Source organism: Bactrocera neohumeralis, chromosome 4, assembly GCF_024586455.1.
Source record: "Bactrocera neohumeralis isolate Rockhampton chromosome 4, APGP_CSIRO_Bneo_wtdbg2-racon-allhic-juicebox.fasta_v2, whole genome shotgun sequence".
NCBI classification, from domain to species: domain Eukaryota; kingdom Metazoa; phylum Arthropoda; class Insecta; order Diptera; family Tephritidae; genus Bactrocera; species Bactrocera neohumeralis.
The window spans coordinates 22,995,153-23,023,124 of record NC_065921.1 but is presented as its reverse complement, the minus strand read 5'-3'; the positions used below and the strand labels follow the sequence as shown (position 1 = coordinate 23,023,124).

Here is a 27,972-nt window from a genome sequence, read left to right as displayed (position 1 = left end):
TAAAATATTTCTAATAATTAATTCAAAATTTTAAAAACTATTGATTGTATTGAAAACAATTTAAAATTTATTATTTTTTTTAATAATATTTATTTTATTTCATTAATAATCTTTCTTACGTTTAAGCACTTAAGTACTAGTTTAAAAAAATTATGAAAATAAGAGAAACATGCATTTAAAATTATTTTCTTTTGTTTTGCTTTTTGTTTATCTTTAAATTACAATGTACTATCAAAAATTTAACTTAACTACAGAAATGCACACACAAATGTACGAACAGATATGTATGTATGTATATAACTTTTAGATTGATTTTATGAGAATAAAATGCAACAAACATTTACGATAAGTACGAGTGGTTCCCAAACAAGTCAAGAAATGTGTGATGAAGTGAAGAGCAGGATTTTAAAATAATATTATGCTTTTCGATTTTGCGTTATTTTAGTGGAAATACTTTGTTTTAATAAAAAGTAAATGCATTGCTAGGAATTCTTCTTGCAATTTGTCGTATTTTAAAAAAGGCAATACGCTTTCAAGTATTTACTGATTTATTAAATTTTTATTACGCAAAACTAAAAATGTTTTCATGAGAAATTATATAAAATGACCAAAGGAATTGATTCCCTTTTGTTCTTTTTGCTGTTAAACATTCCATTTAAATAGTCGAATGCACTTTGACTTAAAAGCTATGGACTGCTGTTGCTTTTGCGCATTTTTCTACTTTTCATTTACTTTTGTTAGATTATGTTTTATTTTATTTTATATGTTTAAAGTATGTATTTTGTGATTAAAAATATATTAGAGTAACTTAAGGTGCATTGGTTAAATTTTCATTAGTTTTTTTTTTACTTTTATGTAGCAAATACTTCATAGGTTTCAAGCGAAATTGCTCATAGTTATAGTTGTTTTTCTCTCAATAATAGTTAAATGCATTCAAACTTAACATCACATTGCTTGTCGATTTTCACTTTTAATACGCGTAATTTATTTCTTATGATTTCGTCTACACATGCATTTATTCAAAATTCTGTTTAATACTAGTTCATTGAAAGGAAAATAGATAGTTTAGTTTAGAGGCAACGCAAACGGTCTGAAGAGTATTTCGTCACCTAAAATGCAAAATAACGTAGCATCATTTTTCAAAAGTTTAGAGGCGAAGGAAAATCGTTATAATAGAAATTACTCATATTGGAACAAAATTTGGGTTTTCGTTATAAAATATGATGATACGTTATTTTGCATTTTAGGTGACGATATATAGTATGTGAGCTTTAGTTATAGACTTGAGCTGGCGATAGAGTATTTTAAGCGGTAAATTTATGTGTTTTTAATCAAAAAAAGTCATGGTGATATACTTGTATAAAGCGCTTCCAAAAGTAAACGCAAGATTGGAACTGAATGCAAGGTGTCCCCAAAAAAAGCGACGGCTGACAGTTTAGGCTTAAGAAAAAAGGAGCGTTACTCAATAGAACAATGTGTTTTTATTATTGATCAATATTTCAAAAGCAATGAAAGTTTCGCGGCCGCAGTTTGAAAATTTCAAACAAAATATGATCTTTATAGTGTTTCAACTTCGTCAACTCTGAAGATTAATTGAAATAGCGGTAAATCTAAATTTGGGACAACCTGTAAAGTATTATTCCTTCAACGCAGTTTCAAGCGTAGGGGCAAAATAAAACTGTTGAATTCGTTGCGATTTTTTGTATTTAAAGTGAATTTGTAATAGCTTACAAACGCTTGAAGTTTATGGTCTAAGCTTTGAGCATATTTTAAGCTTTTTCCCAAGAGTTTTCAGTGTTCCTTTATTCAGCAGATTAAATTGTTTCTACGAAACATTTAGTAAAGAATACATAAGAGCTTTTCATATCAACAACTGAACAAGTTTAAGGCAGCGCTTTTGGAGTGACCTGAATTATATTTCGATAATGTGAACTTTTATGTAACTGTAAATAATATTCCAAGAAAACATTTTTGTAATTTTTAACTTATTGCCAATTTGGTACAAGATTTACAGAATTTTGCTAACCACAGTTTTTCTCGAGAACCGTGTAAAGCTTTAAGCTCCAAAAAAATTTTTTTCTATTACACCTACAATTTACTTAGAAAATCGCATGATATTTTTCTGCCACGTACTCTTGAAATAGTTAATTCAGTGAACTTTAAGTTCTAAAAAAAGCTTTTATGGTTGACTGCATATATTTTAGAAACCAAAAAGTTTTTAGAAAACTGCACGATCAATTTCGTCTCTGCCTCTTTCTATAATATTCAACTCAGAGCTTTCGGACTTTTTTCTAAACAAAAATCTAAAATATATCAAATTGCCAAGAATATTTTTTTTTTCAAACTTAATTTTTCGTTAAGCAAAAACGTTAAATATAGCTGAAAAAAATTTGAAACATGATTGTATTTATTGCGAAAGAGATAGGTGGTGTTAATATTTACTACGTTAAGGTTATAGAATATCATATTTGTCCGTGACTGATATTAAAACTTTATTTAAGCTTTAGATATTGATGGAATATTGAGACAAGAGTGTTAACATCAGTATTTTAGCGTAATTTTTAAGACAAAAATATGTGTAGCAAGTTATACGCTCTTATGGAGTGCTGATTTGAGAAAGCTTAAGCTGAGAAATTTTAAGCAAAAGCTTTCAAAGATCATTAAGTAACAGGCGCTATCACTTGTTTCAAACACAGAATAACATGTAGGGGCGTGTGAAGTGCTGATTTGAGCTTTAAGCTTCGGAACTTTAAACAAAAGCTTTCAAGGTTGATAAAATTACGAGCTCTGCTACTTGTACTAATCAAAGATCATATCAAATAACATGTGGGGTTCTGATCGAGTGCTGACCTGAGCTTTAAGCTCACAATTTTGAGCAAAAGCTTTCAAGGCTCAAAAAGTTACAGATGCTTTTACTTGTATCATACACAGATGTATGTACAGTAAATAAAAAATGTAAACTTTGACCTAAGCTTTAAGCTTCGAAATTTTGAATAAAATCTTTCAAGGTTCCTAACTAACAGACGCTATCACTTGTACTAACTTAATAGAATACTGATGTTTAAAAATGTGTGACCTTTTATACGAAAAGCTCAGTTGTAACTCGATTTGAGAATAGAAAAGTATGTATAAAAGCTTCTTTCATTTTTAATATTTTATAAGAAAGGCTCAGGAGTAATTCGTGTTGACAATATAAAAGTTAAGTTAACCCATTAATGCATTGGAAAACTCTTGAAAAATGTAATCTAACCTCAAAAGCTAAAATCTGTAGTACCATGATTCTACTTACATTCTTATACCGCTATGTTCTTGCTTAAACCGCCTGCTTTTAAACTTTGTTTCAACTGCTAGATTTGCTTGCTGTTGTTATTGTAAAATTATGAGCTTGTAAAAAATGGTAACTTAATGCTATCAGTTCGGCGCCAATTGTTTACGGTCTCTTCAAAAAAATGTATTGCCTTTTATTGAATTTGAATTGTTGCCAATTGCATGTGCTACACAGCTTGCCTTTTTTCCCGCCTTCTTCATGATTTAATTTGTGTATAATTATTGTTTTTACTGTCAATATTTATTAGCCTATGTATTTAACGCCTATTTATTGCGAAAAAATTAAGCCGCGTTGCTTTTGTATTTATCGTTTTACCAATAATCTGTTTGTGCTTTTGTTGTTTTTGCATTGCGCTTCACATTTTTTCATTTGTGTAAATGATTTATTTACTGTTTGTTGTTGTTATGCTGGTCTATGCATGCATGAGTGTTTTTTAATTGCATTTTTTTTTTGTATTTGTATGGCTGTTTAAGCTTTTTTTGCTTTACGCATTTAAGGATCGCCTTTATGCTTGTAATCCTGTGCTATTTTTACTTTAATTATTTTTATGTTCTTGTTTCAAAGTGTGTGTTTCAACCATGTTTCAATGCGGGAACTTTCGTTGGTTTTGTAGATTTTTGCTTTGCTTGCTTTATGTTTGTGTTGTTTTTGTGTTTTTTATCTGCTTTTGTTTGGTTCATTTTAAGTTGTTTATTATTAATTTTAAGTATCTTACAGTATTAATTTTTTGTTATTTTTTTAACTTAATATTTTGTATTTTTTTAGCTATAATGCGATTGCTTGAGTGTATTCAATTTTGTTTATGCTTGTTAAATTTTATTTTATAACTGTTTTATGTCATTAATTAAATTTTTAACTTTTCATGAACGCTTGAATGTTGGTCTATAAGTATGTATCTAATGTAGTATCGATGTTTCTCGATCTTGTGAACTTAAAATATTAAAAGCTTTCATGCACGCCGCCCTTTGGTGCCATATCTAGTACTCAATTTTAAACCTCTTCACCGTTGCCAAGCTTTCATAATATTAGACATACTATATATGAAAGCTCCTCACGTTACATCTTTATTACCAGTCGCTAGTTAGTCTCTTAACATGTCAATTTTAACCGCTCAGTTCGCCAACTCCTCAGTTGATAGCCATTAGTTGTTCGCGATCAATCTTTACCTCTTATAGATGCAGTTTTATGGAAGTTAGTTGCAGTTGATTTTCTTGATATCAGACATTGTTTTTACGAAAAACTTCATTGGGATGCTGGTTGCTGAAGTTCTGGCGCGAAGAGCATTGCTGAGCGAAAGAAGAGAGAAAATATAAAGTGTATATTAGAGTACATGATTATGATAAAATACATGATATAGTACAAAAAGTACATGATAATGTTAAAATAATTAGTATATAGTATGGTCGAGATCTTAAAAACACTTATGGTTTTCAAGTTTTACGTTGAATTATCAATTTCTTAAGAGCTTGTTCTAACTGAAGAAATTAAAATTTTTTCTAGAGTTTCTCAATATTATTTCCTGCTTTTAAGTTCGTGGTGTATATGTAACAAAAACTTGCTGTGATTATAAATAAATTTTCATATTTTAGTGCTAAAACCCCTTCTCAATATATACCAGATAATACTCTCGACATTATACCACAGCTGAAGTAAAAGCCGCTTAATAAACGCAGAGTTACATTTAGGTATTTACACGAGCCTGCGTTAAATATTTAATACTTTGACGTGTATTTGACATATTGACCCACAAGCGTTCGTCTACAATTACAGCCACATAGCGTGGTACACCCACAAAATGTGTGGCATTTATGGTATGGCATTAAAAGTCTGATATAATATTTATGAAACATTCGCGATAAAATCCGAACAAGTTTAAGTGGCAATTGTGGCCATCACAGACACACCTTCACCAATTTACAGCGCTACGGTGACGCCGTTGACGGGTGTTGCGACAACACCTGGCCAAGTGTGCAGCAATTTTTCCAGTTGCAGGGTTGTGGTGATTAAGGTGTTAGTGTAAGTGTGGTGAGAAAAGTGGGTAGCTGTTCCATTTTTAAAATAATTGCTAAGCTACGCTTCGACCTACTGCTAAGAGTAGTGACATGCAAATTGTTAGTACACTTGAAAAAAAATAGGTGAAATGTTCTCCGTACAGAATATTATTTAAGATTATATATGAATTTTTCTCAAATATTATAGGTTCCACTAACAGAACTCAGCGCGCAAGTTAGTTTAGAGCGTGATTTTCACTCGGTTTGTTAAGAGATCGAGTGTTCTTTTCGAACTTTGGATGTGAAGCGAGTACAAAAGTTCTACTAACATTCAAGAACCATACATAAAAATCACAAAATTTGCGAATAGGTTAAATGAAAAACATTTTGGAATTTGAAAGTTGTAAAATGCTTGATTAGAAAATATTTAGTTTAAGAAAAACAACTTCAAAATAGTTGAAGGATCTTTTTTTGAGGCTTTTTAAAAGGGCGAGAAGATAACGAGCAAGCGGACTAAAATATTTCAGAAAAAGATCATGAGAAAATCAAATATTAAGTTTTCTGCAGTTTGTTTCAAGCTTCTATTATTGCTATTGAGTGGATTACAACACCGAAGCTGTGAATGGTTATACGACGAATCATGTTTTTAATTAGACAATTAAATAAATTTGGAGTAATTGTTCTCAATTAGGAAATAATAGATAATTTAACTTATTACCTAATTAATACTTCATTGGCACTAAATTAAAGTAAAAGGATATATAAGTGCTTGCAAGGTCTGTTTAAAGAAAGAATAAAATTAATTAACATATTATCAAAAAGTTAGATTATTAAGATGAAATATAATTATTATAAAATAGAGAAGAATTCAAACAGAAAATGATTGGCAAGATAGAAGAAAAAATTTTCTAAGAAATTGTTCTGCAAAAACTATTAATTTCAAAATTAGTTTTTGTAGAGGATTATTGAGTACTATACAACCATGAATTCAGCCGAGTTTTACACGAGCGAAAATCTGTCAAAAATGCTCTGCAGTTGACACGTTTTGTATTCAGACATTTTCTTACCGTTAAACTCGAAATTATTGACCAGAAAGGTTCAATAATAATATTTTTTTCTTAACTGAGTAACTCATTCTAATTGCATAGAAATATTTAGGAATAAAATAAATGGATTTTGCAGACAATCAAATGGTAATTCAATTTATATCCTAATTGACTTAATTAATTCACTCGCTTGAGCATTATATAGATAATTGCTATCAATTCGAGTTACATATGTATGTATATACAAGTATGTGAATATATTAAATAAAATAAAATTTCCAATGCCTTCCATACCTAACAAAAACGAGTCAATTAAGTTTTTAATTGTCTCCACTAAATCATTTGTTTGAACCTGTTAGTGTTAATTGTTATTCAATTTGAAGCATTTATTTGATATTTAATAAAATTTGCATAATAACACATATGACTTTCTGTACTTATTTGAAACGAAACAATTAATTACTTAATTGACTCAACTAATTCACCACAATATATGAACAATTTACTTCTAATTGATATTATATTTCCGTGATATGCTATTTGATCTTAACAGTAACCTTGTATCGTATATCGGCGAAAGGTGTCCAGGGTAGAAGTGGAAAGTGTTGTCAGCAGCAAGCAACTTCACTTCTACTGGGTGCCATGCCACTTGGGCATTGAGGGCAATGAAATAGTAAACGAAATTGTCAAGAATGGTTTACGGCTAACTCCCGGAAATATGATCAACCTTGAGAAACTTATACATTGTCTATACAAAACCCGTTGGAGTGAGCTACCTGGGTGAAAAATTGCAAAGGTCATGTGCAAAGCGGTAGACCGAAAGTACGCAAAATTTCTCTTGGCACTCGATAGAAAAGAGAACATGATTGTAATACTAACTGGTGACTGTCTGCTGACGACACACGCCCGCAGAATGGGGCTGACAGATCGAGAAGACTGCAGGAAATGCCTAGAACAAAGCACCAGGGAAACAATTGAGCATCTCTTGTGCACTTTTCTCGCATTGGTAAGACGATGCTGTAAGCATCTGGAATCTCCACTGGAGGAGGTATCGATAGTGAGGCCACAGAGTCTGTTAAAATTTGCGTCAAGCGGAGAGCGGATCCCAAAGGATGACTTCTCTTAGTAACTGAACTCCATCTGGTATCGCAAAGGACCAAACCTAGTGGCTCATTGGCCTACCAGACTAACCTAACCTTACTGAAATTTGCTTAATATTGTATGCTTGTATGTAGCATAAGGTTTTCTATACTTAACTAATTATAAAGAATATAGAATTATATATATAAATATATAATATTAAACGAAGTCAGTTAATAAATGTCTTTGTTGCTTTATAACCTAATTAGTTGATCAATTTAATGACCAATGCTCAATTAAAGCGCTAATTTATATCGATTTACCGTACAAAATCAAAATTTGATTTAATTACATTAATTCTTAATGGAATTCAAATCGAGTTTTATTTGGTTAAATTTGGCTGTTTTCAACTCTGTGGGTTGTTGTCTAGGATGTAAACTTGGTTGAGTACATTGATAAAACAGCAATCAGCTGATAAATTTTAATCATAAAAAAATACAAAATGAAGAATGCAAGAAAGTATAACAGCTGATTATTAATCGAGCCTATCTTTAATCGAGTGGACGGTTATGAGAGATAAAAATTGATTTCTCAATTATAATGCTCATTTACTAAATTAATTTAGCTTTGTGAAAAAGCTACTAACTAATTCAACTATTTGTACATTGTATTACTAATTGTTATTTAATTTTAGCGACATATTTGCACTTTAAGAAATTGGCTTAACACCTGGAGTTTTTCCAAATTAAAATCGAGTCAATTAAGGTTTTAATTGCCTCCGCTAATTCGACTGCTTGAATTTCAACTTCAGACATATATTTTGTCTATAACATATCAAGGTTACTAAATTTTTTTACCAGTGTAAATAATTGATTTCCTTCCTAACAACGTTCCCTACGCAATAATTGTCTAAATGACCGCCTGTCCGAAATGTCTAAATATTTATAAACCTACACGGATATCAAATTATTACGCACACGCATATTACGTAGATATAAACTTACCGCCTGTTTCTTTTCCCACGATTTCATGGCGGTTTTGTATTTTTCAAATTCGTGGCACCAGTCCGAGTAGATTTTCTGATAATCGTTGCTTTTGTTTGGCGGAGTGCATCTGAAAGTTGTATAAACGAAAAGTGTGAGTTTTAGAATATTCTCGAGAGAAAATTACATTATTTACAATAAAAGGATAATAAATGTAATTTTATTCACCTGTGTGCATCGACGGTGATGTTGTAGCTGCACAATAAGGAGCCGCCCAAATGGCAATCATAGCGACCGCCATCCGCTTCATTCACCGATACGACAACCAAACCGCGTTCAGTGGTCTCAATATATTTGGTGGGACTGTACTTGATTTCGTAGCTGTGAGAAGGCAAAAAGAACAAAAATTGTGTGAAGAAAGCAAGAATAGTGGTTCACAACAGAAAAATGCTTTTTGAACACGGTGAAAAAACAACAAAAATGCAATAAAATTATAAAGGAAAATGTTAACGCACCGCCCCTTATCCTTGGAGTGATGATACCAGGTAACTTGCTCGTTCTTCAGCACCTCTGGTATTTTGACGAAGCAACCCAAATGCACGCTCTGTCCATAGGTGACGACGATTTTCTTCTTCAACACGCTGGAATCGCAAATATCACTGGTTTCGTTGGCAACATCCTGCAACGGGCGGAAGAGAAATATAGTTTATATATATGTAAATAACCCTGTTTGTATATAATACGGGAAATCATAAAAGGATATCGGAGAAATTTGCATGCAACGCAGCATTGCAGGTGGTGTTGTGTTCGAAAATTGCTGCCGCATGCAACGTAGACATACACAAAAAAGGTTGTTGCACGAACTTTGTAACTGCTTCCCAGCCAATGCAGGCTAAGGCTGCGCTTGGATGTGTGTATACATGTATATGTGCCTCATCTTGCCACCAACAGATCCGACATCGCTTGTCTATCATATCGCCATTTGTCTGTCTGCATCTCTAACTCAATGTCTCAATAACTGTTTATCGGTTTCTGCACCGCGCTGACTGTTTGTCTAACAACCGGTTGCTTTGCATCAAGAACGTTGATTTACGCGTGCGCCCGACGCATTTACATTGAGTTGTTGTCACAAGCAATTTCCAAACTCACACACACACACTCACAGACATACAGAAAATTTGTAAGTATATTTGCTTGCTGCTTACCTGCAACAAATCCAATTCGTATGGACGGCATGTGTTCGTCTCCTTGTCCCAGCCGCAGTAGGGATCACGCACACAACGGAAGCAATTGTCATAACGTCGATTGCACATCGCCAAATCGATTTGCTTGATGCGATGATCTGTGGCAACATAGAGCGATTTACGTGCCTGACTGAGGCCCATCACCTGTATCGCCTCCTTCGGTGCCACATCGAAGATGTCAAGCAATTTCGACAGCGATTCACCGTTACGATAGTACTGTACGATTTTATAGATACGTCCCAAATTGGTGCCCACATAGTAGACGGTATATTCTTGGTTGAGTATGTCAATGCGAATTCTGTGGATGAAGAATAGAAAGAGTTAGTACTAACACTGTGTTACAAAAATTAGCAAATTGACAACACTGCACACATGAAGAAATAATTTTCAGTTTTCAAGATAGTATATTGTCCAAAGCAACTTTGGACTAAACGAATTACGAATTATGAACCATAAAATGAAGGTCTAAGTTTGAGTGTAACTGAACATTTCATATTTTCGCAATTTGGAAGGATCAAACCAGGGGAAATACCTTCAGGTGTTGGTAAAACTTTATTATAAAAACTATTGCGAAAACATTAAATATTCATTGATCGACAAAATTCTGAAAGAATAACAATCAAATTTGCTATTTTATTTTTGAGAGTAAGATAATATATCTTGAGACCACTAATTGTACCAAGTTTTTCTAATACCTTCATTGATATTTGATTTGTATGCTATAAAGCGAAATATTAAGATGTAATTTAAAAATATGTTATAAAGGAAGTGGGTGCGGTTATTATCTGAGTTTACCCATTTTCACAGTGTATAAAAAAGTTTTAAGGTGCTCCTTCTCAGCAAGTTTGGTTTTTAGTGTTAGCTAGTTTTTGGTGTTACTAACAACCGTTAGGTGAACAGAGCTTCTATACTCTGTTACAACATGTTGAGTGTATAAAAATGGTGTTTAATGAAGAACTTAAAAAAATAAGGTTCTAAAGGGCCGAATCCGGATTATAAGGTAGATGCTTCCTTATAATCCGAATCCGGCACCAAGTAATTACTTTTTGTTCCTGTCTATGGTGAAAAGCGTATTTCAAGAGAAGCTTGTGAAAATTTATTTTTATTTTTGGCCAATTAAAAAAAAATAGGAGGATGGAGTTATGTATAGAAATTCACGCAAGTACGAAATTTTTTCTGATTGCCATTCACGTAGTAGTGGCCAGAAGCGATTATTTTACATATGGCTAAAGCAGCTCACGTTTTCCTGTCTGAGGCCAAGTATCTTCTGGGTAGCCGGAAAATTTCCATTTCAAGGCGAGCTAACTTCAGAAGGCGAACCATCTTTTGCCAGGGTTGTGCGCTGGGTTTGGGACATGGCACGTAAAAAGCAACCCCAATGAAAAGCAATAAACAGCCTCGGAAGAGTATCCCTGCAAGACTAATACTGGCGTTGAACAATACCAAAAGCTCCATCAGGATAGGGAATGACCACTCCGAGCCGTTCGATACCAAACGAGGCTTCAGACAAAGCGACTCCCTATCGTGTGACTTCTTCAACCTACTGCTGCAGAAAATAATTCGAGCTGCAGAGCTTAATTGAGCAGGTATAATCTTCTATAAAAATATACAGCTGCTGGCATACGCCATTGACATTGATTTCATTGCCTTCAACACCCGCGCCGTTAGTTATGCCTTCTCCAGACTGGATAAGCGAAGCAAATGAGTCTGGTAGTGAACGAGGGCAAGACGAAATATCTTCTGTCTTCAAATATACAGTCATCGCACTCGCGACTTGACTCCCAGGTCACTGTTGACAGTCATAACTTCGAAGTCATAATGATCTTGGAACCAGCATTAACAGCAACAACAGTTTAAGCATCGAAATACAACACAGAATAACTCTTGCCAACAACAGTCCCTTTAAAATGTTCGGCATGAACATAGTTGCACAAAATCCAGATTCAAATCCGATAGATAAATTATCAGTGAAACGCGCTTAAATTGATTTAATTAATTTTCAAGGGATATTTGGCACAACTTTAAATACTAAGTTTTGAATGACTCATTCAGTGCCGCTCGAATGTACTTATTTTTTACCATATCCACTCATGTATTGCGCTCGTTCAATAACCAAAAAATGCGAATCTCAATAAGAAATCAATTAAATCAATCGCTGATCTGAGTACTTACGCAAACGATAAAGAAAGGCATGTTTTATCCGTTTTTCATGCGGCTGTTGAAATCAATGAAATGCTTGTTATCTGATCGGGATTATTTTGATGATGACTGAAGCGTTTCAACGGCAAAAAATACATGCAAAAGTTGATGCTTGCATTGTGCGTTTAAGTGGTTGTGCATATAAATAAAGGCATTAATAAATCATTAAAAATGGATATTAATATGATGCGCGCAACACGTGCGCTTGGTCATTACAGTGCGAGCGAAATTTCTGCAGCCAAGTGGCAGCGGCAACCCACTGAAGGCGAGCTTGCCACACCATTAAGACACACCTGTGCATTGCACGGCAGTCGCAGCCATTGTGTGCGTTTAAAATTTTCTTGATGCGAAATCAAAAATGCACAGCGCATAAAATAATTAAGCCGCAACAACAGCAATGAGGCTGGCAAACCATGTCACTAGTATGGCGGTTGAGCAAGAATTAAGTGTGCATATTTAATAACAAAGGTGATATCAATTTTATTGTGCGAAGCTTTTCAATGCGCCGCGAAGAGCGTATAATGCACGATATTATTTGCAGCCGAAAAGAACAGCACACACACATATATATATGTACGCACTTGAAGGTAAAAATTAAAATGAATCACATAAAGCTGCGCATTTCGCTCGCAATTTCATTAAGACGAGTATGAGCGAGTGTGCGACTTAAGCGTCCTGACGGCGAGCAAAAATCAAGCAGCGCAAACTCAGCTGCAGCGCGTTGCATTTATTGCCGTTGCCTACTTACAGGCGCTCAAAGGCATTAAGCGTACAAGTGGCGAATGGCGAATGGCCGAAGAATTATTAAAAATTATATATACCATGTACGTATATATATATGTATAGTATATATATATATATCAGCAGAAGGGTGACAGCAAAGGAAATGTGGCAGCGAGATGAAAAATGAAAATCCCTAGATGTGTCCGCCGCTAGCATTGTAATATAATTGCTGCCACTGATGCCGCAATCATTTTAATATGCGTGGCTGTCGCGGAAAGCTGAGCACTTCGTCGCACGCGAACAAGTAAGAAGTGGCGCAAAGTTTACCGGAGCGCATCAAGATCGCCGGCGCTGTGTGTGATGGCTTAAGTGTGGCCATTTGAGGCAGCTTTTGGACGCCGGCTGTGCACTTCAGTTCTTAATTATTTATTGTAAATTCAATGTGGCAGCTCGTTTTATTACACGCTTCGCGGTCGTTATAAATGCGATAGTGCGGTCAGATTTGCGATGAATTGGTGGGCGGCGGGAAGACAGTGTTTCGGTGGACAATAAATCGTATTTTTGGGAACTGTAGACAGAAGCAGTGGCACTACGTCATTTTAGTAAAATAAGTTGATGAGGGAAAGTTGAGAATTGGATGAAATTCATACTAAATATCGACTGTGTGGGTTCGTGAATTAAATGTGAGTTAAAAGATAAAATCCGATAGGTGGCGCTATGGCCGAAATATCTCCAAAATTCGTACTGATTATCTGTATCAGATTTTTTATCCAAAAATTATGAAGACACGGTTAATGAAATTAGTTTTAGAAACTGCGACTGCTGAGAAATACATATATTATAATATATTTAATCTTAGGGGATACGGGCACGTGATGATGTGATATACGTTTTATACTATTAGTCATGTAACAAACGTACTTTTTATATACAACGATAAATCTAAAAACGAAACATTAGAAACAACGAAACTGAGAGAAATAACATAGTGAAATCAAAAAACAATCGAATACTGTATCGCTGGCTTTCCTCTTCCTTCGATAGTGACGGAAATTTGTTTTAATGAGTTTCAAAGTCGTTGCAAGTCTGTTTTTATAGATTTTGACGTGAATCAAGCACAGGTACATCAAAAATGGCTACCATGGCGGATGACATGACAGAAGAACACGATTTCTAATTACCAGACTGTCGACTAAACGATCACGACACTCTAAGCATCTCAAAATCTTTAGATGTGGCGCTAATTACATAGTATATTGAACATGAGAAAGTCGCCGGCCCGATAGATGCCACGTTGGCTCATTCTAGATAATAAATGCAGAAATTGGATTATTTTATGTACAGTAGTGTTTGACGCTGCTTTGAAGGAGTTTCTCAATGTTGTCGATGAAGCATGGATCCACTGATACATAACGAAAACAAGAAATTTTCGAAAGAATTAACTACAGGGTGATGCGTTGGAAGCGAAGATTGTCCCATCGGCCGAAGGTTACCATTTTCTGGAAGTCAGGATCAACACTTACAGCTCTATTTTACTGAATTTATAACTATGATTGATTTATATATTTTTAATAAATCTCTGAACCCAATTTATTACAGTTTGTTTCATAAACGTTATTTAAAATATTGTCTGATAAATTGCCGGCTATATGTCAGGTAGAACCAGTAATGGAATGAAAATTATCAGTAGCTGTTAATATTTTTGGGCTTCCATCACTTTGCTTCTCCCATTTTCATAATGGTGCAGTTGATATGTATGTTTTAGTTTCCCTATTTATTACTAACTTTTCAATATCAGAAACCCACTGTAATAGACAAGGTATTGAAAGACAATACATTTTGAAGTTAAAAACCATTAATTCTTAAGTTCTTTTCGAAATTAAAAAAATTTAATACAGAATATACATTTATGCTACCATTTACTCAAAAATTTGGTGCGACAAAACAAAAGCACGAAATTGAATTTATGATTGAAAAATTTATGTATCACTTATTTTTTTTCAATACCATGGACTCACTTATAATATAAACGCTACCATTTAACCAATTTCTTAATATAAACGCTACAAAAGTACAACGATAGGGACAGCAAACAACGTCATATTTTTTCCAGCTCTTTTGACTTTTCTCTTCAGTAAGGTTTGCCATTTCATCATGGAAAGATATACGATTCAAAGAATCGAAGAGCTTTGTTTATACGGGATGTCTTTGGATATCTAAGATTTGCAATAAAAACAACGACATGGCTAAATCGACTCAGTTCAACATAATTGTCATTTATATATATACTTTATAGGGTCTCCGACGCTTCCTTCTGGGTGTTACAAACATCGTGACAAACTTAATATATCTTGTTCAGGGTAAAGTGAATATACACAAAAGATAAAATTGAACACGACATGATAAAATCAATAAAAAAAAGTACAAATTTATCAAGGAATTTGGTTGAATTTTTGTGGTTCTAATGGCAAACTACCAGAAAAGTTTGAAGAAGTGTTTTGGGTAATCAACTTTATCACGAACACAAACACAAGAAGTTGAGAGACACGAAGCATTCAATGAAGGTCGTGGAGTCACCTAAAAGTGGTTCCACATTTATTAGTGACAATAATATCGAAAAATTTAAAAAAAATACTGGTTCAAAATCCTCGTTTTGGCAATAGGTAGATACCAGAGGATCTCAACATCCCTTATGGATCTACTCAACCATTTTGGTTTATGTCTTGGATATGAATCGTTTTTATCCTTCACTCGTACCAAATGCTCTGAATCTGCCATTCCATTCCATTCTAGCAACATTGTGATGTCGTTCGTGTAAAGTATTCGCCGAAATATTTCGAAAAACGTAAAAAGTAGTGAAAACTCGAATTCTCAGCTGAATATTTTTAGATGACATTAGAGATGAGACATATTTCTGATTTGGTGGACACGCAATTAGGTATATTTTGTTACTGAGATTTGTTACTAAGGATTCTCCCTAAATCGCTGTCAAATTAATCTCCAAATTAACCACGTAATACTGTCTGGTGTGATTTGCATGCCAAAATTATTGTTGGTCTATACTTTATACACCCGAAAACGAAGTGAAGCTGAATATTTAAAATTTTGCAACCTAATAAAGACAATAATATAATTTCGCAATATTTTATTTTAATTAAAATTTTCACATTTATTATAAAAAAAACTCTTTGCATACCCACAAGCGTTGCCATTCAAAGCGCTTTAGCGCTTTAAGTAAAAGTTTGGCAAGATAGATAACAAAATGTACTATAGCGACCCACATAACCATCAAGGTTCTTTGTATTTTATGTTATTATTGTTGTTTCTGGTTTTTTGGTCAAGTGCTTATAAAATTGGCAATATTATTTTGATTGAATTTCAGCTGATTGAGTAAATTACATGCGCTCGCTTCAACTGTCAGTCATGGTGTATGAGCAAAATTTAATTGCATTTGGATATTAACTCAGAGTTTTCCGGCTTCATTGATTCCGCTCGCCACAAATATTTGCATAAATTGTCAAAGTGTTCGTCGTGCGTTCAAATAATCGAAAAAAAGTGAAAACGAGTAAAATTACCATTGTCTGGCACTTGTTAAATGCGGGCACACATGCCTCAGCGAAGCTTTTTGAAAACCAGGCTCCAACAAATCCACACAAATTAAAATATATTTATATATATACATATATGTGTGCGCACACACAATTAAAAATGTGCGCTGTATTTGAATCGCATTAAAAATCAATTTGCTGCAATGCGGCGCATCAAAATTAACCTCAGGAATGTAGATATATAATATATGACACTATAATAAAATAAGTTACACGGCACTACGAATAAAAACCGTGAAAAAAATGTGCCGCCATTTGTCGCGTACCATATTTGCACTTAAATGAGCTAAAATTTAATTAAAAAATAATTTGATGAAGATTTCCAAACATATTGCAATTATGGAAATGCGTCTGTGGCTGAGGCGAAATTGAAAAAATTGTCAGTGGTGCGGCGAAAATGTAATTACTGTAAAAAAATGCGAATGGTGGTGGGAAAAATAATTACAGCTATTGATAAATGATAAGGCAATTTTTTCCAACAAACAAAAAAAAAAAAATATTTCGCTTAAGAATTAATTAAAAAAGTTTATGATTTAGTTATAAGAAAATCCCTACAGGTTTCTTTAAAGAAAAATTTTGTATTAAAAATAACTGCAAGATAACTAGTAAATATATCAAAGGGAAATTTAGATTACTTTACTATTAATTTAGAGGCTTATGCCGCATTGGGAATTCCATTTTAACAGCTAAAATGCTCGTTCTTGTTATGAAAAAAAAAAAAATCCCTCGATATGAATCAGGGACTTTCATGTATCGACGCCGCATTTGACGGCGGGATCATAAATTGAAAGCGTACAAAATACATCTTGTGTAATAACCAAAGCCGCTCGACTTTCTCAAGCGACATCGCTTCTCTCTGTGGGCTCTTGGAAAGTTTCAAGAAGACTCGACTTTTTCGAGCCGAATTTCGTTCAGCGATGAGGCCAATTTTTTGCTCAATGAGTATGTAAAGAAGCATAATTGCCGCATTTGGAACGAAAAGCAAGCTGAGAAGATTCAGGAGCTGCCATTTCATCTATAAAATCAACCACTAATGCGACCGTTATCGCGCCATTATCACCGCCTATTTGTTGCCCAGAATTGAAGCTCGTAATATCGGCGACATTTTGTTTCAACAAGACGGCACCTCTTCCCACACATCGCATCAATCAATGGATTTATTGAGAGGACACTTTGGCGAGCAGATAATTTCACGTTTCGGGTCAGTCTATTGGCCACCAAGATCGTGTGATATCACACCGTTAGATTTTTTTCTGTGGGATATGTTAAATCTAAAGTCTATGCTGAGAATCCCGTTTCGATTCAGGCCTTGGTGCAGACATCACGCATGTCATTCGCCAGTTACCACTCGACATGCTCGAACGAGTCATCGAAAATTGGACCATCTGAGACATAGCCGCAGCCAACATTTAAAATAATTTGAATGATCATAAAGATTTTCTATTAAATTTAAAGTTTCTGTGTTTTTTCTTTAAAAAAAGTAGGGAACTTCGAAATGGATCCACCCTTAAATACATAAGTATATAAATCTTTAATAAGTAAATTTCTCACACCATTCAGATGCCAATAGAATTCAGATTAACTTTTTTAACCATTTGTTGTTAATTGCAATTGTAATTACCGGTAATTAATGGTCGCAACACGCACTTTTCAATGCGCCACAAATTCGCAGTCATACTTTGCAGACTGATGTATCTATAGTAGGTTTACATACATATACTATGTATATAAGTAATATGTACAGAAAAGTGTAAAAAATTGTAATCTGTATTATGTTATTATGTATATTGAGTTATTGAAGTTAATTAACATCTTTATGTATATCTTAAAATGTAGAATCCTTAGGGAACATTTTGAGTTATGTTTTGAAAGTGTATATATATATACAGATTCCCATATATCCAAATGTATGTATAGTACACGTATGCTCTTATGTTTTCACTATAATTTTTTAATTGAATTATTTGGAACTCTCCAAATTTACTTCCTGCCAAAATAACACCATCTAAGCGAGTGAAAACCACATTGACAAGCAATCGCACTCAAAGCCGGATGTAATCAAAAAAACTAGCACTTACCTACGGTCACACAGGACCCACATAACATTTCACGCAAACACGGCACTTAATCAACACACACACACTGCTGCGTTCGTACGTAAAGAAGTTGCAATTGTTGTTAGAGAGGATAATGGATATAGCAAACAACGTATTTTGAACAAAATTTCCATTCAAACCTTTTTATTACATACACACATTTGCATATAATAATTTATATACCGCTTCATGAAAATAAATAAGCAAAGTAAACTTACTTGTCAACAACCAGCTTAGTGAATACCAAATCTCGTTTATAATAAACTGGATTGTTGTGTTCATGATTCACAGCTTTATCCATAAGCGGATGCGAGCGTATAAAGTACAATACGGTGTCTGGGAGATTTGAGGTGTCGTTCACACAGGTGCCGGGACGTGGTTCGGGTACACGTGAGTTTAGAACTGGCAGCCAAGCTGAATTGGATGAGGATTGTTCTTTAAATTTACCTAAAAAGTAGAGATAATAAGAAAAATAAATAAGTTTAAGTTTAATTTTAAGTTTAAGTTTAAGTTTAAGTTTAAGTTTAAGTTTAAGTTTAAGTTTAAGTTTAAGTTTAAGTTTAAGTTTAAGTTTAAGTTTAAGTTTAAGTTTAAGTTTAAGTTTAAGTTTAAGTTTAAGTTTAAGTTTAAGTTTAAGTCTAAGTTTAAGTTTAATTTTAAGTTTAAGTGTAAGTTTAAGTTTAAGTTTAAGTTTAAGTTTAAGTTTAAGTTTAAGTTTAAGTTTAAGTTTAAGTTTAAGTTTATGTTTATGTTTAAGTTTAAGTTTAAGTTTAAGTTTAAGTTTATGTTTAAGTTAAATAAGTATAAAAACAAGTTGAGTTGTTTTGTACTAAATCAATAAGCCAATAAGAGGCCTCGAATCACCTAGTAAAATTAAGCATAATACTATGCACACAAGCGGATCAACCGTCAACGAACATTGAAATGCACTTCTCTGTATTCGGGCAACCGCAATAAGAAGATAGAGAAGCAAACAAAGTTGTAGTTCACAAAACGTTCAACGCGCGTCCACTCAAACCCGCTCTCTTAAAATAGTGTGCAGCTAAACTTTTAAGTATAACATCTGCCAGCACACTTTTCCATGGACATAGTATACCATTTTTAGTTATATGTGAAGAGTTCATCATGTGCATATCGCCTTCCGCGGCATTTGATGAGCTTAACCGCTTCAACAGGATATTCATAATCTATCAAAATGGATTTTCTAATACGATTTACGAGTATCTTCGTTCTTTTGCTCACTTTGACGGATATACATGAGTATTTGTGTGTAGAGTATAAGGATGGATGTGTTGGAAAGCGGAGGATAATGGTCATATATGTTTAAAATATTGGGTTTCAGTAAAAAAATTTTCTCGATAGTTCACTAAATATAATAACGCGCAAAGCAACAACATTTTTAGAGCAACTAACTGAACCGCAGGCAAGTGAGCAGCGTGAGTTCAAAGCTATGTAGATAATAATAATAGGATTTATAAATTGAACATATAGTACATATAAATCATTTGCTTTTCTTTGCAAACCAAAGCTTCGTAGCTTGCACCATCTTGCTCAAATGAAATCTGAATACTTTAGGCAAAAATCGCATACAAAAGCGAACATTTTCAGGGCTTTGTATGAGTTCTTAAAATTCATAAAATAAAAAAAAGCTTAAAAGCTTAAGTCTTGAAAGCTCCATTTTTAAATGTATAAGTAGTTATACCAAACATATTTTCACTTAAATCACGTTCTCCAATCACAAAATAAATTGCTTCAAATCTTACAAAAAAAAAAAATATTAATTAAAAGCAAATATCAATTAAATCATAAGCCTCTTAAGCCGCTCATATGAAGAACACAGCTAATCCCATGCGCTTTCACGCACTCCCACCTTGTAATTTCATTCAATCTCTTTTAATACACTCTCTTTTACTCACCGTTGAAAGCGGCTTGCACTTCGTTGATGTGGAAACTGCACACCGCCGAGCCGATTAAGCCATTTGTGCTGGTCGTGAATGTCGCATAGAAACGTGTCTTATCCGTTGGCAGCTGATATACAGATTGGATTTCATTGAAATAGAATGGAAATTCGCCGGAGATGCTGCAGTTCAAACGCGCCTTCAAATAGGTGGCCCAATTGTGTGCGAGCAGATTTTTACCACCAATGTCCTTTTTGCAAACGCGTGCAATTCGTGAGTACACGGCCTTACCGCAATTGATGTATTCGACGGCAGTTTCGCGGAAGAAGAAATACACATACTCGCCAATGTCAAAGGAGCCGACAAAGTTGGGTTCTGTGGGTGAGAAAATAGTGCAGGTAGGCGGTTAGTTTAAAAGAAAATATTGTTTTATAATTTAAAAATAATAATTGAATTATTATATATAGTAAAAATATTTTTATATACAAAATTTGCAGTGACTTTTATTTTGTTAGCAAGTACAGGGTAACTCATAGAGAGCTGAAATTTATAACTTTCTATTTTTATTAAAAAATACAATATTCCATAATGTAGCCCGGTATCCATTACACTTTATTTCTCAAGACAGAAGGGTTGATTTCTTTTACTTAGACCCGACAATGGACCGGAAATGCTTTGCTTTTGGAAGAAAACGATCAAATGATTTCAAACTGAACCCCTTTCGTATGGCAAATGTAATCACGCAAAGCGAGTAAACGAACAATTTTTTCAACAAATTTTTCGAAGATAAAACACCACTCCAAAATCAATGCTGGTCTCTATTTAGTGCAATACTTTTGCAACTTTTCAGCCACGGCCATGAAATATCCGATTATTCGATTAGGTTAAACCTACAGATTCTTTGTAATGCCAGGTGAAAATATGAGCTGAAGCTAACGTCGTGTAGGACGTCAACGTTTCTTACGAAGTTTAAAAGATACTGTATATCTAGTTCTGATATATCATCAAGTTGCTTGAGCTGCGAAGCTCCTACATAGCTAAGCTGAGTTCTAAATACGGCCGGGCATAAGCAGATGAGGTTTTACAGCGTTTTTCTCATGCTTACTTCACTTCACTTTCTGAATCCATCATTGTCAGTAATATCAGTAAGTTGTGACCATAGGCCAACAACCGCCTTGCAGGCTTTTATAGACCGTGTAAGTATAAATCTTGAGTGTTTTTCGCTATGTTTCGTTGCACATGATCTTGACGACCTTGCATGCTTCTAAGCAAATCCTTCTCACCTTGTTCCGCCTGTCAGCCCTTTCGGAAATTTCATTATGTATCGTTTTGAATGACTTGCGTATTTCCTGAACTGGTTCCGTAGCCAAGCGGACGCCACATTTGGCTATCTCAACAGATATTTCGTTTCCCGCTGCGCCCTTCCGGCGTCTTAGGACTTTTTTTGATGCAATACGATAATGTTCTTGTTTCTATCATTGTTGGCTATCTCAGCCGCTTTTATAAAACTACTCTCAGGTACTAGGTATGATCTTTAGGGGTTAACTCTAACTTGTTGAGCCTCGGCGGTTTTCCAATACGGGATTATGGAATTATTGTTAAAATAACATTCCATAATCAACCAATCTAATATTTTGAACTCAATTTGTTGCATTTTGAAAATGTCGAGAAATTAACTCCATTAATTTCTAAAGCTGTGCTTTTAATTTCTTCCAGCTATATAATCTCTGCCACTTCTTAGCATAATATTAAAATTACTCAATATCCATTGAAACGCTCCCACTTCCATCGCCGGAAGGATATTATCTTGTTACTACCAAATAACTGTAAATAAATTCTGCCGTTCAATTGCTTTCAAATGAGCTTTCTTTGATTATCGCTCTTAAATCTCACTATTTATCTACATAATTGCTAACAAAATTTGCTTGAACGCCATTCAGCGTGAGACTAATAAGATTTTGACCATTCACATTTCACAAACCAAAGCCCAAAGCTGCTCGTTTGCAGCATAGTGTTTAGGCATAATGTCCTCGGGTCTCAACCCTCTGCTCTTTAAGCTGTGTCTATATATACTCATATACAAAGCGCCGCCTTTCATTTTAATCTGCTGCAATACAAGTTTTAATTAATTTTCAAGCTGAACTGAAAAGACTTTAATTGTATTAGCAGCTTTAGAGTGCCTCCAACTATGCGCGCACACAAGCGCCTACAACACAGTTCCTACAGAAAACAAAAAAAAACTGAAATAAGCAAGCGAGTAAAGCGAAAGCAACTATGAGAAGAAAGGGATGTGAGCGTGAGAAGTTGTAGACTGTAAGATGCGGCAAGTCGCTTGTGCCGCTGCCGCCACTACTTTTGTGTAGGCACTAGGCTCCGTCGTGGCTTAACGCGGCGTGGGTGTCTGCTTCAAGGATCTGCACAAGGTACCTTGCCTGTTTCCTTGGTGTTATGAAAATTGTGATTTAATAAAATTCATGCTTTTGTATACTTTTTTTGTTCAATCTTCACATTTTGTATTGAGAGTCTTGTTATGTAAACTTTTTAAGTGTTAATATTTTGGTTATATAATTATTGTGAGTTGGTGAGGTGAAGACTTAAGGATAGTTGAAGCGGTGTAACGGTGAAATGGTAAGAAAAAATCAAGCTGCTATTAAGTAAGTATTTATTGAAGCTATAAATTGTTATTGAATGAAACTTTGTTTCATTAGTATTAAATTAATTAAAAAATATAAAGCAAAGGAGTTGAAACTTTGGTTGGGTTTTGATGGGTTTCAAGTTGTTGGAGATTGTGGATTAGAGCCCGAGCCAGTTATAATAAATTTTATTTGATACAACATTCTAGTTACGAGTATTTGCTCATTTGAAATCTCTACAGCCGTACAGAAAAACCGAATACTATAACAGTGAACCAAACTCTGGAATCGATTTTACTCCCAATCGAAGCTCGAGCGTATATTCAACCCTTTTACGCCTAATGTAGGACTAAATATCGGGTTGTTTTTTTTTTTTGGACGTGTTGTTTTCAATAAGGCAATTTTGTTTTCAGAGTTGTGATTTTTTGACGGCTGTTACTTGGTTTACACCCAGTTTGATTTGTCATTTCATAATAAATAGACTTACTTCGGGGCAAAATTTGCAAATTGTGCAAATTTATTGCTTAAATATTGGTTTGGGGACAAATACAACCAACGAAACGATCATTTTATTGAAGTAAACTTGTGGTGAGAGCATTATTTCGCCTTGTGAGTCTATGGCGTGGCCTACACGACTTACGCAGATAAGTCCGAAGTGATTGAAACCTTGAAAGAGAATATTCGGTGCATTGTTGTGGACATACGGCCTCAATTGCAGCAAAACGAGTTCGAAAACTAAGCCTCTTTGAACTTAGTCGAGCCAGCCGGAGCGGCCATTTGCTCGAAATCATTTTTAAAGCATAATGACAAATCTTTATTTTTATAATAAAGCTAATTTCTGAGGCCGTGACATTAAGTTATTTCCGCTTTATTTTATCTTGAAATATACAGGTCTAAACACTTCATTGAAAATAATTTTAGTTTAGATGTGGAACTGATACCAGATTCTGGCTTCTGTTGTCTCACATTAAATTACATGTTTCAAAAAATAAAATTTTTTATTTTCTTATTAAATCCTAAAATACCTCTAAAAATTTTCCTAAATTTTCAAGTTGATCCGAGTAATAGTTTCGGAGATACAGCCTTCAGAACTTGTGCGCTCGAGGCTAGCTAGGCTAAGGGTGCCGTCTTTAAACGCGTTTTTCTCGAAACTAAGTTTTTGAAGTCGATTGCCAAAATTTCTTGAGAACTGCTCAACCGATCTTCATGAAGTTTTACATAGGTATTTGCGATACAATTGTTAAAGACTTGGATGAAGGATTTTTTTTCGATTGCAACTATATGAAAGAAAAGCATGCCGCGAAATTTGTACTGAAATTTTTATTTTTTTTTTTGTAAAAACATCTGTCAAAAATTAGATTTTCAGTTAATTTTTTTTCTACGTCCAAATTCTAAGTAAAGGTTTTAACTGAAACACGTTTTTTTGCACTTTAGATGATTCTGTAAGGAGTAATCCTGCCAACGCGGGCGCATCTTTTTCAGAGGGATCATCTGAAATGACGTCGCAATGGCCGAGTTTAAAATATTTTTGTCCAAAAATTTCAGAATTTCTTTGTTAATAGTGTATGTCTGTAACAATAAAAAATTCTAATAAAATATTTAATTTTTTATATGAGAAAAAAAAATTTGAAAAAATGTTGTTTTTTTACCCGAAATCCATGTAACCCCTTAACCTTATAAAGTATTTTAAGAAAGTTATTAAAATAATTTGATGTAACCAGTTTTTTAAAATTTAAGTATCCTAGCGCTTATAAAACACAAAGATATTCAAGCAATTATCAAACTCTTATTACTGAGGACCGGTGTTCGACGAATTTACTGGAGCCAAGCAATCGCAAAATATTATACAATTATATGATCTTCAACACAACTGTAGCCATAATAATGAAGAAACACTAATAAGTATGTTCTGGTTAACTCGAAAAACTATTTTTGTCATGTTCTCGTTTTCTTTGAGCATAACTACGAGTGCGTGTATAATTTCGTTTAATGAATTTTCTTTGTATATTTCACTTAATTCAATTATCTTCGAAAAAATGCCAGCTACCTCATTAGGTTTTCCTTGGAATTTGAATTTTCGCTGTAGAAATAAAATTTCATAACTTTCATGATTTCATTTTTGTGAAAATGAAAACTTCATTAAAAACTAATTTTCTCAGATAAATTTGCGGAAATTTGGGTTTAGTTTGACTAGAATTTTTCAAAAGAAAATTGAATAAATTTTTAAATTGAAATATTTCACTGCTCGCTTGCCTTGGTTGGCCTTTTTCAGCTCATGACAATCTTCGAAATTCGTTATGCAAATTTAATATCTTTTGTTTTTAAGCCGATTTGTGGCAAAGTGTCGAATGTTGCGATAATGTCTGCAAAGTTTTGTGTGATGACGAAATTGAATTTTCCTTTGCTGCACTGTTCGTGTGGTATTAAGACGAAATTTATACTATTTTTGGTATTTTTGTTTTTACTCGAAGTTTTTTAAAATTAAATATTTATTGTATGTGAGAGAAAGTTTTTCGACGAGTTGTGTAACTAATAATAAACATTAGTATTGGCATAAAAGTCGTAAACTTGTTTTGGTGACTGATAAGTATACTAAAATTAAAGAAATATTTTTCATTTTTTGCCATACTTGAATTTATGATTTTTACTTAAATTTTGCTTTTATAAATATTTATTATTTAACAGAGTTTTTATTATTATAATAATTATTTGTACTCACTGTCCAACCATTTGGAGTCATATTTAAGTGTACGCTTGAATTTATATTCCAAACGCTTTGCTGTCGTATTATATAAATCCGTTCGAAAGATCACAGTGTCTGCTTTTGTGAATTCTGCATTGGTGCCTGAGTACTGTAAAATAGAGAGAGTATTATACGATTTATGCAATAGCAGCCCATAAATGAATTAATGAATAATGAGAACAAAAGTAGCATGAAGCATTTAAGGCGAGTTAAAGGTGATTATATATATATATGTACGTATGCATATTAAGGTGTCCGTTTTTTCCAAGTTGAATGCGCTTATGCAAACGACTTCTAAAGTTTCCGATTTTGATCTAAAAACAAGCATTCTTTCTAAACAATCTGTTTAATACGTGCCAAAATTATAATTGTTTCTCAATTTTATAACATTGGATTATTTTATATATGACAGTAAGCCAATAAATCCGCAGCTTCGAAATAGTGACCTTCTAATCCGAAAATTTCCACTCTATTACAAAGGTCTTTATAATTTTTTTTATACAAAACATACTTTTGAAAGTTATATGAAGTCAAAGTTGTACATCAAATGCCCTGAGCACTCGTATAAGTGATTTGTACATTATATGTTACTCATACGGCGTGGCGCACTCTATCAATACAGTACCTTTGAAGCATAATTTTAACTGCGTAGAGATTCTAAAGAAGCATTTTTATAAATACATTTTTATGAAAAAAATCTGAAATATTTTTTATAGAGCGAACATTTTTCATTGGAATATTCCTTTTTCAAAATACTAGATTTATTTGGCTGAAAGATATAAAATATCGGATATCCCAATAGGAATGATATGATTTATAAGTGCCATTTAGGCCATTTTTAATATGTTATACTCAGTAGTTTTCATTATATTCAGTAATGTTTACTATTTAGTCGTGGAAAGATATATGCAAGAACAACGTTTACAATTTATTACATTTTTTTTTTTCAAAATAAACGTTCTCCAATTGCAACTTTTCGTGCGTTTTTGCCATTTTATGGTAATAATAATCGTCCACCTGTGCCCGCTATTCGTCGAATTGTTGAAATTTCGAGCATACATTTTGTTATATATTCCTCAAAGTAATTTACTGAAGACTACAAAATACTAGGATTTATTTTGAGAAATGATTTTTGCAATCATATAAAAAAATATCAAACATTGGACTACCGTAAATAAATTTGCTGATTTTGCCCAATAATGCTGAATAATATGCCGATTCTGGTGCAAAGAAAATCCACATATTATTTATAAACAACCATTACATTCACATAAACTGACAGCTTCTGGTTGGTTTTTGGTCTGGTGGAATCATCGGTCCGTACTCCTTTCGAAATGAAGTTGGTGACACCATTACTGTTAAAGGAGAGCGGTATAGATCAATGATAATCAACTTTCTATGATTGCAATTGGAAGAAGTTGATCTTGGCTACATCTGGTTCCAACAAGAGTGGACTACGAGCCATGCAGTACGTGCAGCAACTGATTTATTGCGGGAAAAGTTTGGAGATTCGACTATTTTGAGAAATTGTGACATTGAATGGCCTCCAGAAAGATGTGAGTTAACACCGTTATTTCACTTTTTGTGGGGTTATTTGAAGTGATTAGTCTTTAGCAATAAACCAGTATCTCTTCAAGCTTTAGAAGTCAATATTGAACGTGCTATTCATGACATATGACTTGATTTGGTGGAAAAAGTACTCGAAAATTGAGTTCATCAAATTCGTTTCCGCAAAAGAAGTCGTGGAAGCCACTTGAATGAAATTATATTTATTGCATTGATTGTGCTTCAAATTAAATAAAAAAACGTTTGAATTTCACTTATGTCACTCTAATTGGAATAAGAATAAAAAGAAAAAAAAAATACTTGTGAAATTGCGGACACCCTATTGCTATATGTATGACAGTATATAGTCGCTAGCTTAATTTTAAATACTTAGCAAATATATTTTTAAGTAAATATTTTACAGTAAAACATAATTAATGATGTATTACTTGAAGTTACAGACGTAATGAACATAATTATTTTACTTTAACATTTTTACTACTTTAATTAAAAATAAATTAAATTAAAATATAATCGCAAAATATAAATTTGTAAACTATCATATTCAACAAAAATATTAAATATTAATAGCAAACACATGTTTACTTACCAAACCAGGTAAATCACCAGGATTGCCCTCTTCGACATAAATGGCAGTTGAATTATCTAGTGGATCGTAGGGACATTTAGCGATGCCTTGGCCAACGCCAATCACATATTCCGAGCGAGGCAGATGGGTGAGGTTGGACTGAAATGATTATAAAATAGTTTATTTGTGACTCAAAATATTAAGTTCGTTTAAATACATATTTTCTATGAAATAAAAATTGGATTTCCAGGTAACGCACTTCTTGC

General features: G+C 33.6%; 1 protein-coding gene and 1 long non-coding RNA gene across 11 annotated transcripts in view; one reads left to right on the top strand and one right to left on the bottom strand.

Moving 5' to 3' along the window:
* Positions 1-170: 170 nt before the first annotated feature.
* LOC126757502 (semaphorin-2A) overlaps positions 171-27,972 on the bottom strand; it is a 297,429-nt gene continuing 269,627 nt past the window's right edge. For 9 of the 10 annotated variants that reach the window (XM_050471467.1, XM_050471469.1, XM_050471468.1 and 6 more), the window contains 9 exons: positions 27,728-27,865; positions 25,549-25,681; positions 20,215-20,571; positions 18,517-18,745; positions 9,634-9,970; positions 8,944-9,107; positions 8,657-8,809; positions 8,450-8,558; positions 171-4,614 (listed from right to left, as the gene is read on the bottom strand). In XM_050471467.1, coding sequence (XP_050327424.1) covers positions 4,546-4,614; positions 8,450-8,558; positions 8,657-8,809; positions 8,944-9,107; positions 9,634-9,970; positions 18,517-18,745; positions 20,215-20,571; positions 25,549-25,681; positions 27,728-27,865 — 1,689 coding nt within the window. In that variant the 3' untranslated portion in view covers positions 171-4,545. The remainder of the gene's footprint in view (positions 4,615-8,449; positions 8,559-8,656; positions 8,810-8,943; positions 9,108-9,633; positions 9,971-18,516; positions 18,746-20,214; positions 20,572-25,548; positions 25,682-27,727; positions 27,866-27,972) is intronic. The other variant, XR_007666745.1, reaches the window with a different exon arrangement.
* On the top strand, positions 8,804-9,152 carry LOC126757523 (uncharacterized). The gene is made up of 2 exons (XR_007666746.1): positions 8,804-8,973; positions 9,043-9,152. It is a non-coding gene; the product is annotated as an uncharacterized LOC126757523 (long non-coding RNA).